The following is a 13,820-nucleotide window of genomic DNA, read 5'->3' on the forward strand; positions in this document are numbered from 1 at the left end:
TGAATGTACTTATAGTAAATATAATTTTACTTTCAGATTTGAAACCATTGGAGTATTAAGCTGTAAAATCAGCTTGTTTAGAAATCCTTGGATCCATAAAACATTATATGATTGCCCACATTTATACCAGAATTACTAATCATAAGTAGATAAAGTGTTAAAGAGGCTGAAGTATACCTTTAACTGTTAGTCGAATACTGTAAGTTTTCACTATACTGTAAGTTGCAAGTTGCTAAGCAACTGTAATTAGGCTACAGTTAACTATTGAACTATATTGGTAGAAGAAGTGTTAATTAATTTAGGTAGCTTAATGTTTCTTGCTGGTTACAAAATTGTTTTTAAATCATAAAAAAACTTGCTTTAAAAACAATTAATTTAGCTTAAACTGTTTAACACTTTCCCCGCCAGCGTTTTTAAAAAAAGTTGCCAGCCACCGCTAGCATTTTTGATAATTTGCACAAAACTTTCATGGCTCCCAGAATATTTTGTCATATAAATATCTGAACATGCTATAAAAAGAAAGAACAGACAAAAAAAGCACAAAAAAACCCCATTTTATTCTAACTTTATTATGCATTCTTTTTATCAACACACAAGTTTCATTAAAAAAAGCAACATTTTGAACAAAAAGTGAAGATCGCATACAACGTGCATAAGCTAATGGACGGAGTAACATGTGAGTCTCCTGAGTCATGTATCCTATGAATGGAAGGAGATCTGACATGGGGATTTCCAACATACAACACATCCCTGCAAAGGGCTCAAGGCTCAAGTTGACCGTGTAGTACACACAGCATCTATCGATCTGGACTTGCCTCGCCTTGGGACGTATAATGAATACAGAACATTTGAGTTGAGCTAGCCGCTTTCTCAGCTGTAGTCTCCATTACTAAAGTGCTCAAGACTCTTCTACCATCTTCAGCCCAGGGGAGGCTTTCTTCCCTCTAATGAAGTGAGGCAGATTTGTTTACAGGATATTGATTGCTGTGGTAGTCGTCTTTTATTCAAGTAGCTTTGTGTTCCTGGTGAGTTGTGTCTCGGCGGAGGGGCCGGATGCAGGAGTGGAAACATGAAGGGTCCGTGTGTCCAGAAACTGACAGCGTCGTTAGAGTGGACAAACCCTCAGCAGTTAAACCTGCTACTGTAAGCAGTGCAGAATTGACTGGAATGTGCAGCTTTAATCAAAAAATGTTTGAGTCTTGGCTCAGGGGAACCAATAAGCTTGTTAGTGTAGCCTTTTGCCATGCCTTGCAATATTTTGTAACTGAGAACGCATACAAAAACAATTTGGTGTAAGCTTCTAATAAATGTTAAAGTGACAGTAATTTTACCAGATTTTTACATGATTTGTTTCATGCCCACTACGGTATTCACATCCTCCAATGAAAACAACATTTAAAGGGGAACTTTGTAAGTTTTTTTTGTTAAAATACTTCTCTTTCAGTATAATGTGCAGAGACTACTAAATAATAAGCTATTTGTAGGTTGATTTCCAGAAAATTTTGACTTCTGGCTCATTATATTTGTGAATGATATTATAAAATTAGGGATGCACCAAAATTTCAGCTTTTTGTTTTGTTACTTTTAATATTAAGCAAAGTCTCAAACAATAAATGTTGTTTGTACAGTTTAATACATTTCAAGCACACATGAACCGATCATCTCATCCCCTCTTTACTACTTAGTTACAGCATGAAATAAACATGGGTGAACACCAGAAGGTATGACGAAAGATACATTACAACTTACTGAAATGTATCATGTCTCATGTAATCACTCAATCAGTGTTTCAATCGGGGAAAGACATCAGTAAAACAGCTTGTAGGCTATACAAAGTCACTTAACGTTACATTTACCTCAATGTCCATAAACTCATTAGCTAGAAAAAATTACTAGAGAGAAGCATTTTGCTAAATATATGCACTGTATTACAAATTCATTATATGTTTACCTGTTAGTGAGGTCTTCACTATTTAATGTATGCTTGAATAAATCTGTCATGAAAACAAGTTATTACAGTTTTTGGTTTGAATGTTTATATTTCACCAACAAACTGGAATAGAAACAATTATGTTATTAAAAGTGCCTTATGTGCAATTTAAATGTTTGTTTTAGTTACAATATTTAAATGTTGATTATTAAAAAAATTTGATTAATTAATTACTAATGTATTATTTATTTTCGGTTTTGGTTTTCCGCCAAGTGCATCCAGAATTTTCTGTTTCGGACCAGAATTTTCATTTCGGTGCATCCCTAATTTAAATAAAGAAAGTTATTATAAAGTGATATAGTAATATATCATATATGAAACAAAAACTACATCACTTTTTGAGGCGTCTTTATTTATGCTTCTATGGCAATGGCATAGATTGAGTATTTTTAAGTTACATAAATGGTCCCTGCTGAATCTGAATGGCGGATTTGGTGATCAAGAAACTTTTTTTTGTTGTTGTTGCATTTTACTGAAAGTATGAATTCACTTTTGAACTCTTTAAAAAGGAATGGTTGTATATGAGTCAAAATCTGCTAAGGGGTAATAATGGAACAACAGTTTTATAAAGTGATTTTTCACTATTATTTACAACAGGATCTGCATCAATGTCTGTATTCGTCCAATTTGACTGTCATATGCTGATGTAATATAGCCTATTTAATAAACTTGACAAGTGATTTTTGCATTGAGGTTGTACAATTGAATGCAGGGACCTCAAAACATAATTTCCCATCAAAAATGAAATGGGCAGAGGGAATGAAAAAATGGAATGAAAAACAGCCAATCATAGTATAAATAATTTGCATATAGGTTTTATGTTTTGGTGAATTATTATTCTGATGGTATGTTATAGACCCTCATTAGTTTGTTTGCGTGTCAGAAACTTGCACCGGTGCAGCCAAATGATTTTTCACATTCATATGCTGTAATTTGCGACTTAAATGCTTGTTCTGTTGAGCCGAGTTATGCTGAATGTAATGGAAGCTCATGTGGTTAGGTGACGTCCCCCGAGGGAACAGACATATAAAGGTTAGCTTGCATAGGAGGATCGAGCTACACTGAGGACACCTGGGCTGTGTAGATTCTGCCATGCTTACTGACCTTTGGGCTTTTAGTTTGTGTGCTTTGAATGCATTAAAGCTGATGTTTTTGGAAGACCGTATAGTAAACCATTAAAGTGAATTTTTGTTTACAACTTTATAAGTCCCTCAGCTGCTTGTTCGGCATTATGACACAATGAGAACATTGCTCTTAGAATCTGTCTTGAGTTTGTAAACTGTATCTGTCTTTAGTACTTTGCCCTTTTACTCTCCTGTTTTTTTATTTTTATTATTGACTTCCAGCAATGCACATGCAAGCTGCTTCATTCAAATGTCATACTCTATAATTAAATCATTAATAAACCTGTGAACAACAGAATCCTATATTACTTATTGTCTGCAAAGGGCAGTTTCTCTCTAGATTTGTTTTAAATACAGAGGCAGCAGGCAGGTGAGGTACCTTATCATCAGCAAGATTATTTCAGACATTTTTCATTATAACTGTGCAAGACTCATGCAAGGTGCACTCATTCTTAATGTTCTGTTAGGCTAAAATGTATGCATCCTCATGCTGTTCTACTGTCTAGCATTTTCACTAAATGATGGTCATCTGTTGTTAGTTCATAAGGCATTCATTTTACCTGATCTCTCTTGCTCATGTGACATGCACACATGCCCTTCAAAACTAGGAATTATTATCGAGTTTTATTGTATGTATTCTATTTTATTTTAGATGCTTATATATAATTTAAATGCTTTATTATATAGTGTTTCCCTTTTTTCCCCACAAAAAACCTTTGAGCTTGAATGCCCAGAAATCCCTGTGAGGTGAACTATCTTAAAGGTCAGAGATATTTCTCTGTGACCTTTACATGACTGTAGATCTATGAATGAACATGAGAGGGGTTCAGAAGTCTCTGTGGATGGCCTGCTGGTTATGACCCGTGGACATGTCAGAATCCTGAAGTGAAAGCGCTTCCACATCGCTGATCTTGCACACAAACTGCTCTACTGTTCTATTCACCTGATAGAGCACAACGGATTTCCCAAGATAAGGCAATCTGAGAAATGTGAGGGGAAAAAGATTGATAATTGAATCTCTTAAAGGCACAGTATGTAAGTTTTGCCTCTATGGTCATTTATTCAAAACAATAACAAAGGCGTAGCTTGATGACGCCAAGAATGGGCATGAGTTGTCGTTTTCACCTCTACAGCCGATGAGAAGCTATCCAACAGGACTCAGGCAGGAATCATTTTCATGGGTGATCTAATGTATTAAAGTTTTATTAACATTTTATTATATTTATATGCCGCAGTCAGCCGCTGCTTAGCCTGGTCCTAACAGACTCTCATACATTTCATTTGTACAGAGAGTCTGGCCACTCTCCATTGAAAAGCGTTAACTTCCTTGAAGGCGGGTACTCTGTTGAAGTTTAAAACTATTGGATCTGCCCAGAGCCACTCTGGATCTGCCATAACCAATCAATAACGTTGACGAAACCCTACAACTCAAACTAGTGCATGACCTCAGCGTCATTAAAGTACGTAAGAGGGCGGAGCCAGGCTAGCCGCTGCTGTTTCTTTCTTTCATTTTGTTGTTTATTTTACAATTAAAGTTACTTTTTTTAACGTCCTACTAATTCTAATGAAATAGTGGCTGGTGCTGAATTACTTCTCATACAGGTCGCTTTATTTGACTAATTAAAATTGTGGGTTAACACAGGGCTGTTTTACTTGGTCAAAACTATCATACTAAAAGTACATTTGAGTGTTTTTAAAGTTATGTTATAACGTTACTCTTGCTGGTATGACACTTTACACTGTGGCACATTGTGGTAAGCTAGATCGATATTAGCATATCATATTAATACAAGCTGGATGACTTTGTGTTGCTAAATGGAATGCCATTCATTTTAAAATATATTCCCCTGGTTTTACAGACAAGGCTTAATCCTAGCCCTAAACTAAAATGCATGTTTGAGCTGTTTTAACTGAAAGCAACTTGCACTGACAACGGGCTTTCACACCGGAAGAACCTTTTCATAGTTCCTAGAACTATTGGCGGAAGTACAGATTTTGGCGTGTTCTCACCGCAGGAACTAGGAGTGATTTTAGTTCTAGGAACTACTTTTGGAGGAACTAATTGAGCTCTTACTTCAGAGTTGGGTCTAAACCAGCCAAGGGGGTAATCTTTCAGGAAAAACTGAAGCTTCCCCGGGGGCTGCCATTGATTAGCAGATCATCACCTGCTGTTAGCATTCCATTGACTCCCATTCATTTTGGCGTCACTTTGACAGCGAATAACTTTACATCTGAGACGTTGAAAGACTCCATTTGTCCATTATTTATTTCTAAAGAAACACACGAAAATGTATAAAAGGCTCCATTACCTTGTATCTTACGTTATGGCCCCGTAGAAGCAGTTTTTGTACAAATAGGCTAACGATTGCGTCATAACCTGGCGACTCTCTGTCGCACAGTAGTGAGATTACCGTATGGACAGGAGGAGAAGCTCGCGGGCAATCGAGGGGACGTGGAGGCAAAATGACAAAATAATTAATCAGAATACTTAGCAAAAGTTGCTCCTAGCTCATGGATACCTCATACTCACACTCTCCGTCTCTGCAAGTTTCGGAAGGGAATGATTCAGATTTATCTTGGCACAGCTACTAGAAGACAGACAGGTTGCTCACGTCACATCTACGTTGTCAAGCTCAGTTTGAGTCTGCGCAGTACGGTCAGCCATCAGGAAGTGAGTGCTTCTAATTGACTTCACTTTTCTCTGTTGAATCCAATGGGGTCGCTGTGTCCATTTCTTTTACTGTCTATGAAACCAGCACTATAGGAACTACCAGTGACGTTAGTGTACGCTGATTGGCCGAATGCACGCGAAACACCAGCACCCGCCATTTTTAAAAAGGCTGTGTAAAAATATTTAAATATTTACTCTAGAAAGTAATTCTACAATTAGGCGTTTAATTCTAAAACATGGAAAACAGTGCCAGATGGTCCTCTTAAAAATCCAACGCAACTTTGAGGGGACCAAGTGAAACATGATTATGTATTTCTGCTCAGATAGCAACACTGGACATCAACCACACGGCAAACTACCAACCTTTTCATTACTTTCTACTGTCTATGTATCTTTCTACTTTCTACTATCTAATTACTTATTAGACAAGACTGTTAGACAGATCGTAAACTAATGAACACGGAGAATACGAGCATTGTGTGATCAGGCTCTGGCGTTCTCAGCGCTTTCAAAATAAAGATCCGCTGCGCCGTCAAAATTAAAGTCACAACAATAAGCGTGGCTTATGTCACTTCAGAGTTCCTACTGGCGGTGCAAATTCAACCAGGAAAATGTTCCTAAGGGAACCATTAGTTCTCGGGGAACCACCCTGGTGGCTAGTTCCTAAAGCTAAGTTCATAATAACTACCCAGTGCAAAAGCCCCTATATTTTAAAATATGTCAGTACCATTGTTTTCTCTCAAGATGCAGACCAGTAATGTTTTTCTCTAAGGCATGTTTATAAAAACTATTTATATTTCCTAATCCTGGCTTTATCTAAGCCCTGTCTATGAAACCGGGCCATTGTATGGTGGAGAAAATGCTTACTACAAATAAAGCTCTTTGACATTCTGATTATGCTTTGTTAGCCACTTGACAAAATAGTGTTTCATGTTACTTGTTATAAACATGTTACTTGAGAGATTCAGATTTCAAGCCATATTGACCTATATAACAATGTTTTTTTTTCTGACAATAAATGTATTGAAACAGTTGCTCACCTGTCTAATAAAACGCATATTACATTAAAGAATATTTGGTGTTTCCATGGTTGAAGTAATATCAAAGAAATCGAGTGTAACGGGGATATGATGTCATCGGCAGGCAACACAATGAAATGTATTTCTGTGTATGTGAATACCTCTTCTTTGAGTCCATCCTCCATGTCCCCATTTGCTGTTACTTTTAGCAGGAAAGCTGCGTAAGAACCCCTAAGGAAATAGATATATTTAGGCATGATGTAGGCTGTACATAACAATATCAGTTTGTCATGTGTGCATTTAAGTTGGAGTCTGAATCAGCCTTGTAAATGCTGTGATCCAGTTTAACCAGTACAAAATTGTCTATGCTGTAATTATATATTTATAGTAATAATTATACCTGTTTTTAAATTAATTAATTACTAACCCAACCTGATGCAAATGTTATGTTATACTGGAATTGTGCAACCTTAAGCAGATATCTTTGTGTTACAGACTCTGGTTGGACCGTAATGACCACACGCTTCCGGTTGCCTGCAGGCAGATCCTACAATGTCCGGGCGACGGAGCTGGCACGTGACAGGCAGCGCACCGAGGTGGTCTGCAACGTTCTTCTTTTGGATAACACTGTCCAGCCTTTTAAAGTCAATGTAAGTAATGAGAATAATTCAGTTTACTTATGATCAGATCATGAACTTTTGAACGTTTTTCAATCCACTTTGTATTGTTACGATGTTGGCAGTATATGTAAATTAACAATGTTTACTCGTTCTCCGTGTTGCCTGAACTGAGAAATTGTTGATTGTTGGCGTGACAAAATGGAAGTTTCTTTAAAAATGTTTCCCCTCCGTTTGGCATAAAACAGTGTATTCATATTCAGTCATCCAGTTTGAAATGTTGACTACAAATATGTAGGTTTTTTAGATTGTTCGTTTTGGCGTTCTTTCCATATTTACGTTTCTTTGCAGCCTTTAGCCACTGCCTACAATACGTTGAATCCTTTACTAGAGACCGAAAGTAAATCTCTCCCGCTAAATGTTTATTCTTGAATAAACCAGGCACCCAGGAACAATATGACTAAACACCATTATGACTAAAAGTTTGCCGAGAAGTATTTCCTACTAAAGCAAGGCAATATTTGACTCTAGTAAGCCAATCCCAAGAAGGCTGGTGGGAGTGGCCATGGATGGCAATGTGCCCAGTGCATTATGGGTGTTTTCCTACCTATTTGGCAAAAGGGAATTCAACAGCCTTTTTTCTGTTTTCCCAGAAAATTTTCATTTTCTAAAGAAAATGTGAAAATGCACATTTTCTAAAGAAAATGTGAGTGGTGTTGCTATGTGGTTGCTGGGGTGAATGTGATTTCAACAAGTAGAGCATGTTCCTGTATTAACATCCTTGTTGATCTTGGAATAACATTCCAATCAGCCAATTAGATCTCAGAATTAGGTTTACAGTGGGGTTAGGTTTAGGGGAAGGGATATGGTTAGGGCTAAGTTTTTTGACAGGAGTATTGTTCTAAGATCAACAAAAGATGTTGATCCAGGGACATGTCAAGGAACAAAATCACGGTAACCCTAGGGGCTTCTGGGTAGTTGATAGATCATTTCTAGATGCATCCTTGTAGGGTGTTCATGCACGTTCAAGTATCTATGATATTGTGGTCTTTATGGCTTGTGTCCCTCTTTCAATGTTAGTCAGTTGTGTATTCTCATCCATTTCATCATCCCTCAGATGAGTCTGGTCATTTGTAAAAGTTATAGCTTGGCTCTACAACAAGAGTCACTCTCTTCAATCTGAGACATGATTAATGTCTGTAACATGGTGCAAGACCACTGATGTTTTATACATGTAGTTTTTTTTCAAATCCCTATTCATATTTATGAGAAATAATAATAGTGATGCTTGCTTTATCCAACAAAAATCTCGATTATATCCTTGTCAAACACTAGTAATTAGGGTAATTAGTTTTTTTCCCCTTACTGGGAAACTCATTAACCTTTAACATACAAGTGTTCAATTAGAATTACATTTAATTATAATGGATAAGAGTCTGTGAACCATTAAAAATAACAACATTTGTTTTCTAGGGGTTTCATTTTACATGTGCAAATAGCAGAATAAACAACAGAACATGAGGATTGACACATCGCAGGATTCACGCACCTGCAATGCTTGTGTGAACGAAGAAAAACAGAATAAAATCATATAGGCTATGTATAAAAGCAGCCGCAGCACTCCAAAAAAAGTTCAAGGAAAGGAGACCGAGATGGCAGAATGCGGCATCCTCTTTGTTTTCTTTATTTTACAAAAGCACAATGTTTTGTTTTTATTGTGAGTGTACACAAATAAAAGTTAACCCATAGTTTCTAATGATGTCTTCTGTATGACCATTAATGGAATATTTTAAGTGACCTCATGTGCACACACACACAACATATCAGTTCTAGCAATGCTAACTTGACATTGTAGCTTGTTCATTATCAAAATAAAGTAGTTAACCAAATATAAAAAGTTACACAGCTCAATTTAAATAGTCCATTGTACAATCTGTGCCATTCAGCGTGACCACCGCCCCAATAGTGCGATGCCAAGCACATTTTTGCACATATGAAGGATGATATTTTGCGTCGATACTGGAACGCAAGTGAAGTACAAAGCCTAGTTTAGTGTCCAAATACATTGTGAATATGGAAATATTTGGATTCGTGCCTAATGTGAGAGTGGTAGGCTACGTGATATCAGTAGGGGTTTCTGTTACAGTTTCGCTTTAAATTAATTTGTTTTGGCATTACATATAGCTACTTTTTTTTTTTCATTCTTCTTCTAAATAGCATTCAGTTTAAAGGATTTGTTGTGGAGTGAGGGGAACTAAAGTAGCTTATTAGCTAGGTTCATAGCATTTATAATGTTTGTAAACATTTCGCTTTATTTACCAGTATTTTACGTTATTTCTGATTTTATTTTTTTTAAATACGAAACTTATATGTGACTTATCTGTTTTTTCTCTCAAAAACTCAATTTTCTATGTCTAGCGTGTTTTTTAACCATGCATCAAACGTTTTAAAATATCTTGAAAATTTCCTTTAAAAATTACTTAAATTACTTTTTAAACTGTTTAACCCTGTTTAACCCTTTAACTGTCAGTTAACGGTTAAACAAGTGAATTATCAGCATCCGTATTAGTAACATTGTTAATATCACTTACACTGTACCGTTCAAATGGTTGGGCTAAGTAAAATTAAAAAAAGAAATTAGTCATTTTATTCAGCAAGGATGCATCAAATAAGTGCTGCTCTTTCGAACTTTCTATTCATCAAAGAATCCTGAAAAAAAAGTATTATACCATTTCTACAAAAAATATTAAGTAGCTGAACTGTTTTCAACATTTATAATAATAAGAAATGTTTCATGAGCACCCAATCAGAATATAAGAATTATTTCTGAAGGATCATGTGACACTGAAGACTAATAATAATTAAAATTCAGTTGTGCCTCACAGGAATAAATTATTTTAAAATATATTCAATTAGAAAGTTATTTAGAATTGTAAACTGTTGTAAATTGTTTACTGAATTTTTTAATCAAATAAATTCTGCGTTGGTGAGCATAAGAGACTTATTTCAAAAACATTAAAAAAAAAATCTTACTAACCCCAAACTTTTTAATGGTAGTGTAATAAATAGCTATAATTGCCACCAAACTTCATTAATCATATATGAATGAATGAATGATTGTATGTGAATGCCTGATCTGTAGAACATCATGCAGTGTTTAAGGTCTTATAAATAGAACTTAATATAAAGTGTTCCCTTTTTTCCTATATGAACCCCAAATCATATGCATATTTGAAATATGAAATGTGTCATCTATGTGAGTTTTTCCAGTCTGCGTCATCTATTCTACATCATGCTCATGTTCTAGCTAGAGGATAGTGTGTAATTTTGCTTATAGAAGGATGCATGCTTGACATTCCAGCAGGATGAAGAGTGGCCTTCAGGGTTCCAGAGATTCATGTAGATACTTGCACCTGGAATATAAAGCTACCACGACACACCCCTCACACGCGACAAGCAAAGGCACAAATCCTCAGCTCTTTCATTTGTTGGTCTTATTGCAAAACCCTTGTGTTTGTTCATCCTTGTCCACAGTGTTGTGCAAAGTGTTGTATATAAAAGGGTCCTTACGGAGAACTGTTATGTCCTGACTTGAAATAAGAGCCTGTGCCAAAATTGAATTAAAGGTTGCTCGGGTTACAAAAAGTTATTCAGGTTTTCCCCAGTGGTTTCCCGTCAGTTACACTGTCTAAGGATTTCCTGTGAATCAGGAAGTATTTCCATATTCGAATTGGAGCAAGCAATAAACAGTAAACCTATAAACATCACATGACTCACTTTAAACAGCTGGTGATCTGTTAGATGAATCAAGGCGTTCTTACTTAGTTGTCATGTCACGCTGTTCTTTGATTTGTAACCAACATTTCCTGGAAAGCCAGTCCTCATGTAACAGCCCCATTGATCAAATTTACACACTCGCTCTCTTGTCTGTACTTTTTTGTGCTAGACCTCTTTATGACGTAGATAGTCTGGCAACACAGCGAGTCCTTGATGAGTATAAGGCGCACATGGAACGGAAGCACAGGATCTAATGGAAGGAGAGAAGGAGGACCAGAGGCAAATAATCAGGAGGGGGGCGAGGTGTTATTTGCAGGAAGGTTGTTATTTGTGTTACAGAAGTTGATGTTGTTGATGTTACGGAGGGGTCATCATAAATATGTCTCATCTGTGTGTTTGTAGAGGTGCATGTTACGTCTGGAATGCAGAGAAGTAGCCGAAAGTTTGTAAATATTAGAATTGATTGCTGCCTTGTAGCGTCTCTCTTAATGTGAATGTCTAGGTTCTTATAGATTTTGTCACTTTGATCTTGATTTTCTTATCAGTGGTGTTTGCGAAGGCAAGTAACATCATATTGCACATACTGGGGTTAGGGGTTTGTTCAAATCCCTGACCCTAAGCATTATCCTTTGCTGCAAGACATGGATGGTACCTCAAATGTGTGGATTTCATTTATTTTCAATGAGGGATGGCAACAGCGATACAATTTAAAGGAGAAGCAACACCGGGGATTAACAATAAGCATATGTTCCAATTGCCCAGTCGGACCAGTAGTTTAGATTTTTAACCATTCTTGTCAAAAAATTATAATTTTATATTAAAAATATTGATATTGATGATGATGACCAAAAATATACTCACCAAGATGGACATTTTGACAATTTTGTGTGTATTTGAGCATTCAAGTGCAATAAGCCACGAAAGAGAATTGAATTTGGCATCGCATGCTGTCTGAGTGCCAGCTTTTTGAGCACAGTATGTAAAATGTAGCGGCCCAATAGGGCCAATGATGGTTCCATCAGCTGGACCGAAACTCTCTCATTCTGGCTCTGGCCTGGATTAGCGGGCCATCCTTGTTTAGTTCTGGACACATTTAACATCACAATTGGCCTTAGTGACATTAGCTTAGAAGGACATTTGTTTCAGAAGCTGAGCTATTTTGATGAAACTTTTCTGACAATTACTTTTTTCCTTCAAAACAACATGCTCTAATGAATCTTGCCCAATAACCCCAGGAACGTGCATTGAGAAATCAATTTCATGCTGGCTATAATTGTGGCTTAAGTGTGTCCAAATACTTTGTGGGCCTCCTGTGCAGTGCCAATCTTCCCTCAGTATCAAAACACAGTACTCAAAGCTTTTTGCTGCCTGTTCCTTTGGACTGACTGTCTTCAAAACACTCACAGGCTTCCTGAAGACCTCCGATATCTGGACAAGCTGGCGCAAGTCTGTTGGCATTTTTGTCATACCGCACTCCTCTCCTTTTCTCCTTTAAAGTCAGCATTAAATATAAATTTACAGTATTTTCTAAATGTATGTTATTATTATTGTGAACAATTTATCTGTGCATGTCACAATTTTTTTTTACTTTTTTTTTTGTTGACTTTATTAAGATTAATCAAAATGCCAACAACTTGATCTTCTGGTAAAACTATTTCTCTCTGGTGACATATGCCAGACTTTTACAGTCATTTAGTCCGTTTGAACCCCAACATTTTCTTACAATTGACACACATTCATTGTAAATACCGCACTTGGATCCCATTTCCAGTTCTTACCGTTACTTTAGACTTCTGTTGAAAACGCACACTCGAATAGCCACGAGGTCTGAAACCACAGCAAGTCTCCTCTCAGACACTTTTATTTAGTTTGTAAATCTACACAAAAGTGCTGAGGGCAGGGGAAGGAAACACAAGGTTCCAAAAATCCGGGAACTTTGTTCATATCTACATCCTAAAAAAAAAAAAAACTTTTAGAAGAATCAAAGCCCATATAAACACTTCCTGTTTTGGGTATACGTAAAATTTTCCCATGGTTTATTTTTTAAGGTATACAGAGGCTGTAAGACCTATTTGTGACCTATTTGTTACTTCACCTGCTGTGAAGCTGCTTTGAAACAATCTGTATTGTATAAAGCAGTGTATAAATATAGGTGATGTGACTTGACTTTTTGTTATTTATGTCGGCTCTCATGCTGATATAAAAGACGTATGAATGCTCTTGAGTCACTTAATAAATATGATGTGACTAAAGGCATGTAACCTGTCTAAAAAACAATAACAACATATAGTTTGTCTGGTGTGTTTTATGGAGTGTGTACAAAATGTATGATCTGTAGCTTGAAGATCTTTTATATGTATAATTTTGTTTCATTTTAAATTTTTCCATGTGACGTCAATATGTAAATTCTATTTTGCGCTCCATATTTCTGTATTTTCTTGCACGTTTTGTAGCTCTGCAGAGGTGTTAGATTGTCCATATTCTCTCGGCTGGCCTGTCATTCGTTCTGCTGATGTGACGGTTGCCATATTTTGTTTATTGAGCAACACAGCGTGGATGTGGTTTGAACTGTCTGTCTGTGTTTCTCAGAAGGCACGTGTTCAGAATATGCTGTCTTGGTAT

The 13,820-nt window shown here is 36.5% G+C and overlaps 1 protein-coding gene across 2 annotated transcripts in view; it reads left to right on the forward strand.

Annotated features, from left to right (window-relative positions):
• ptpn4a (protein tyrosine phosphatase non-receptor type 4a) overlaps positions 1 to 13,820 on the forward strand; it is a 50,533-nt gene that overhangs the window by 11,710 nt on the left and 25,003 nt on the right. For both annotated transcript variants that reach the window (XM_079882452.1, XM_079882453.1), the window contains exon 2: positions 7,300 to 7,454. In XM_079882452.1, coding sequence (XP_079738578.1) covers positions 7,317 to 7,454 — 138 coding nt within the window. In that variant the 5' untranslated portion in view covers positions 7,300 to 7,316. The remainder of the gene's footprint in view (positions 1 to 7,299; positions 7,455 to 13,820) is intronic.

Source organism: Squalius cephalus, assembly GCF_949319135.1.
Source record: "Squalius cephalus genome assembly, chromosome: 9".
Classification (NCBI taxonomy): Eukaryota; Metazoa; Chordata; class Actinopteri; order Cypriniformes; family Leuciscidae; genus Squalius; species Squalius cephalus.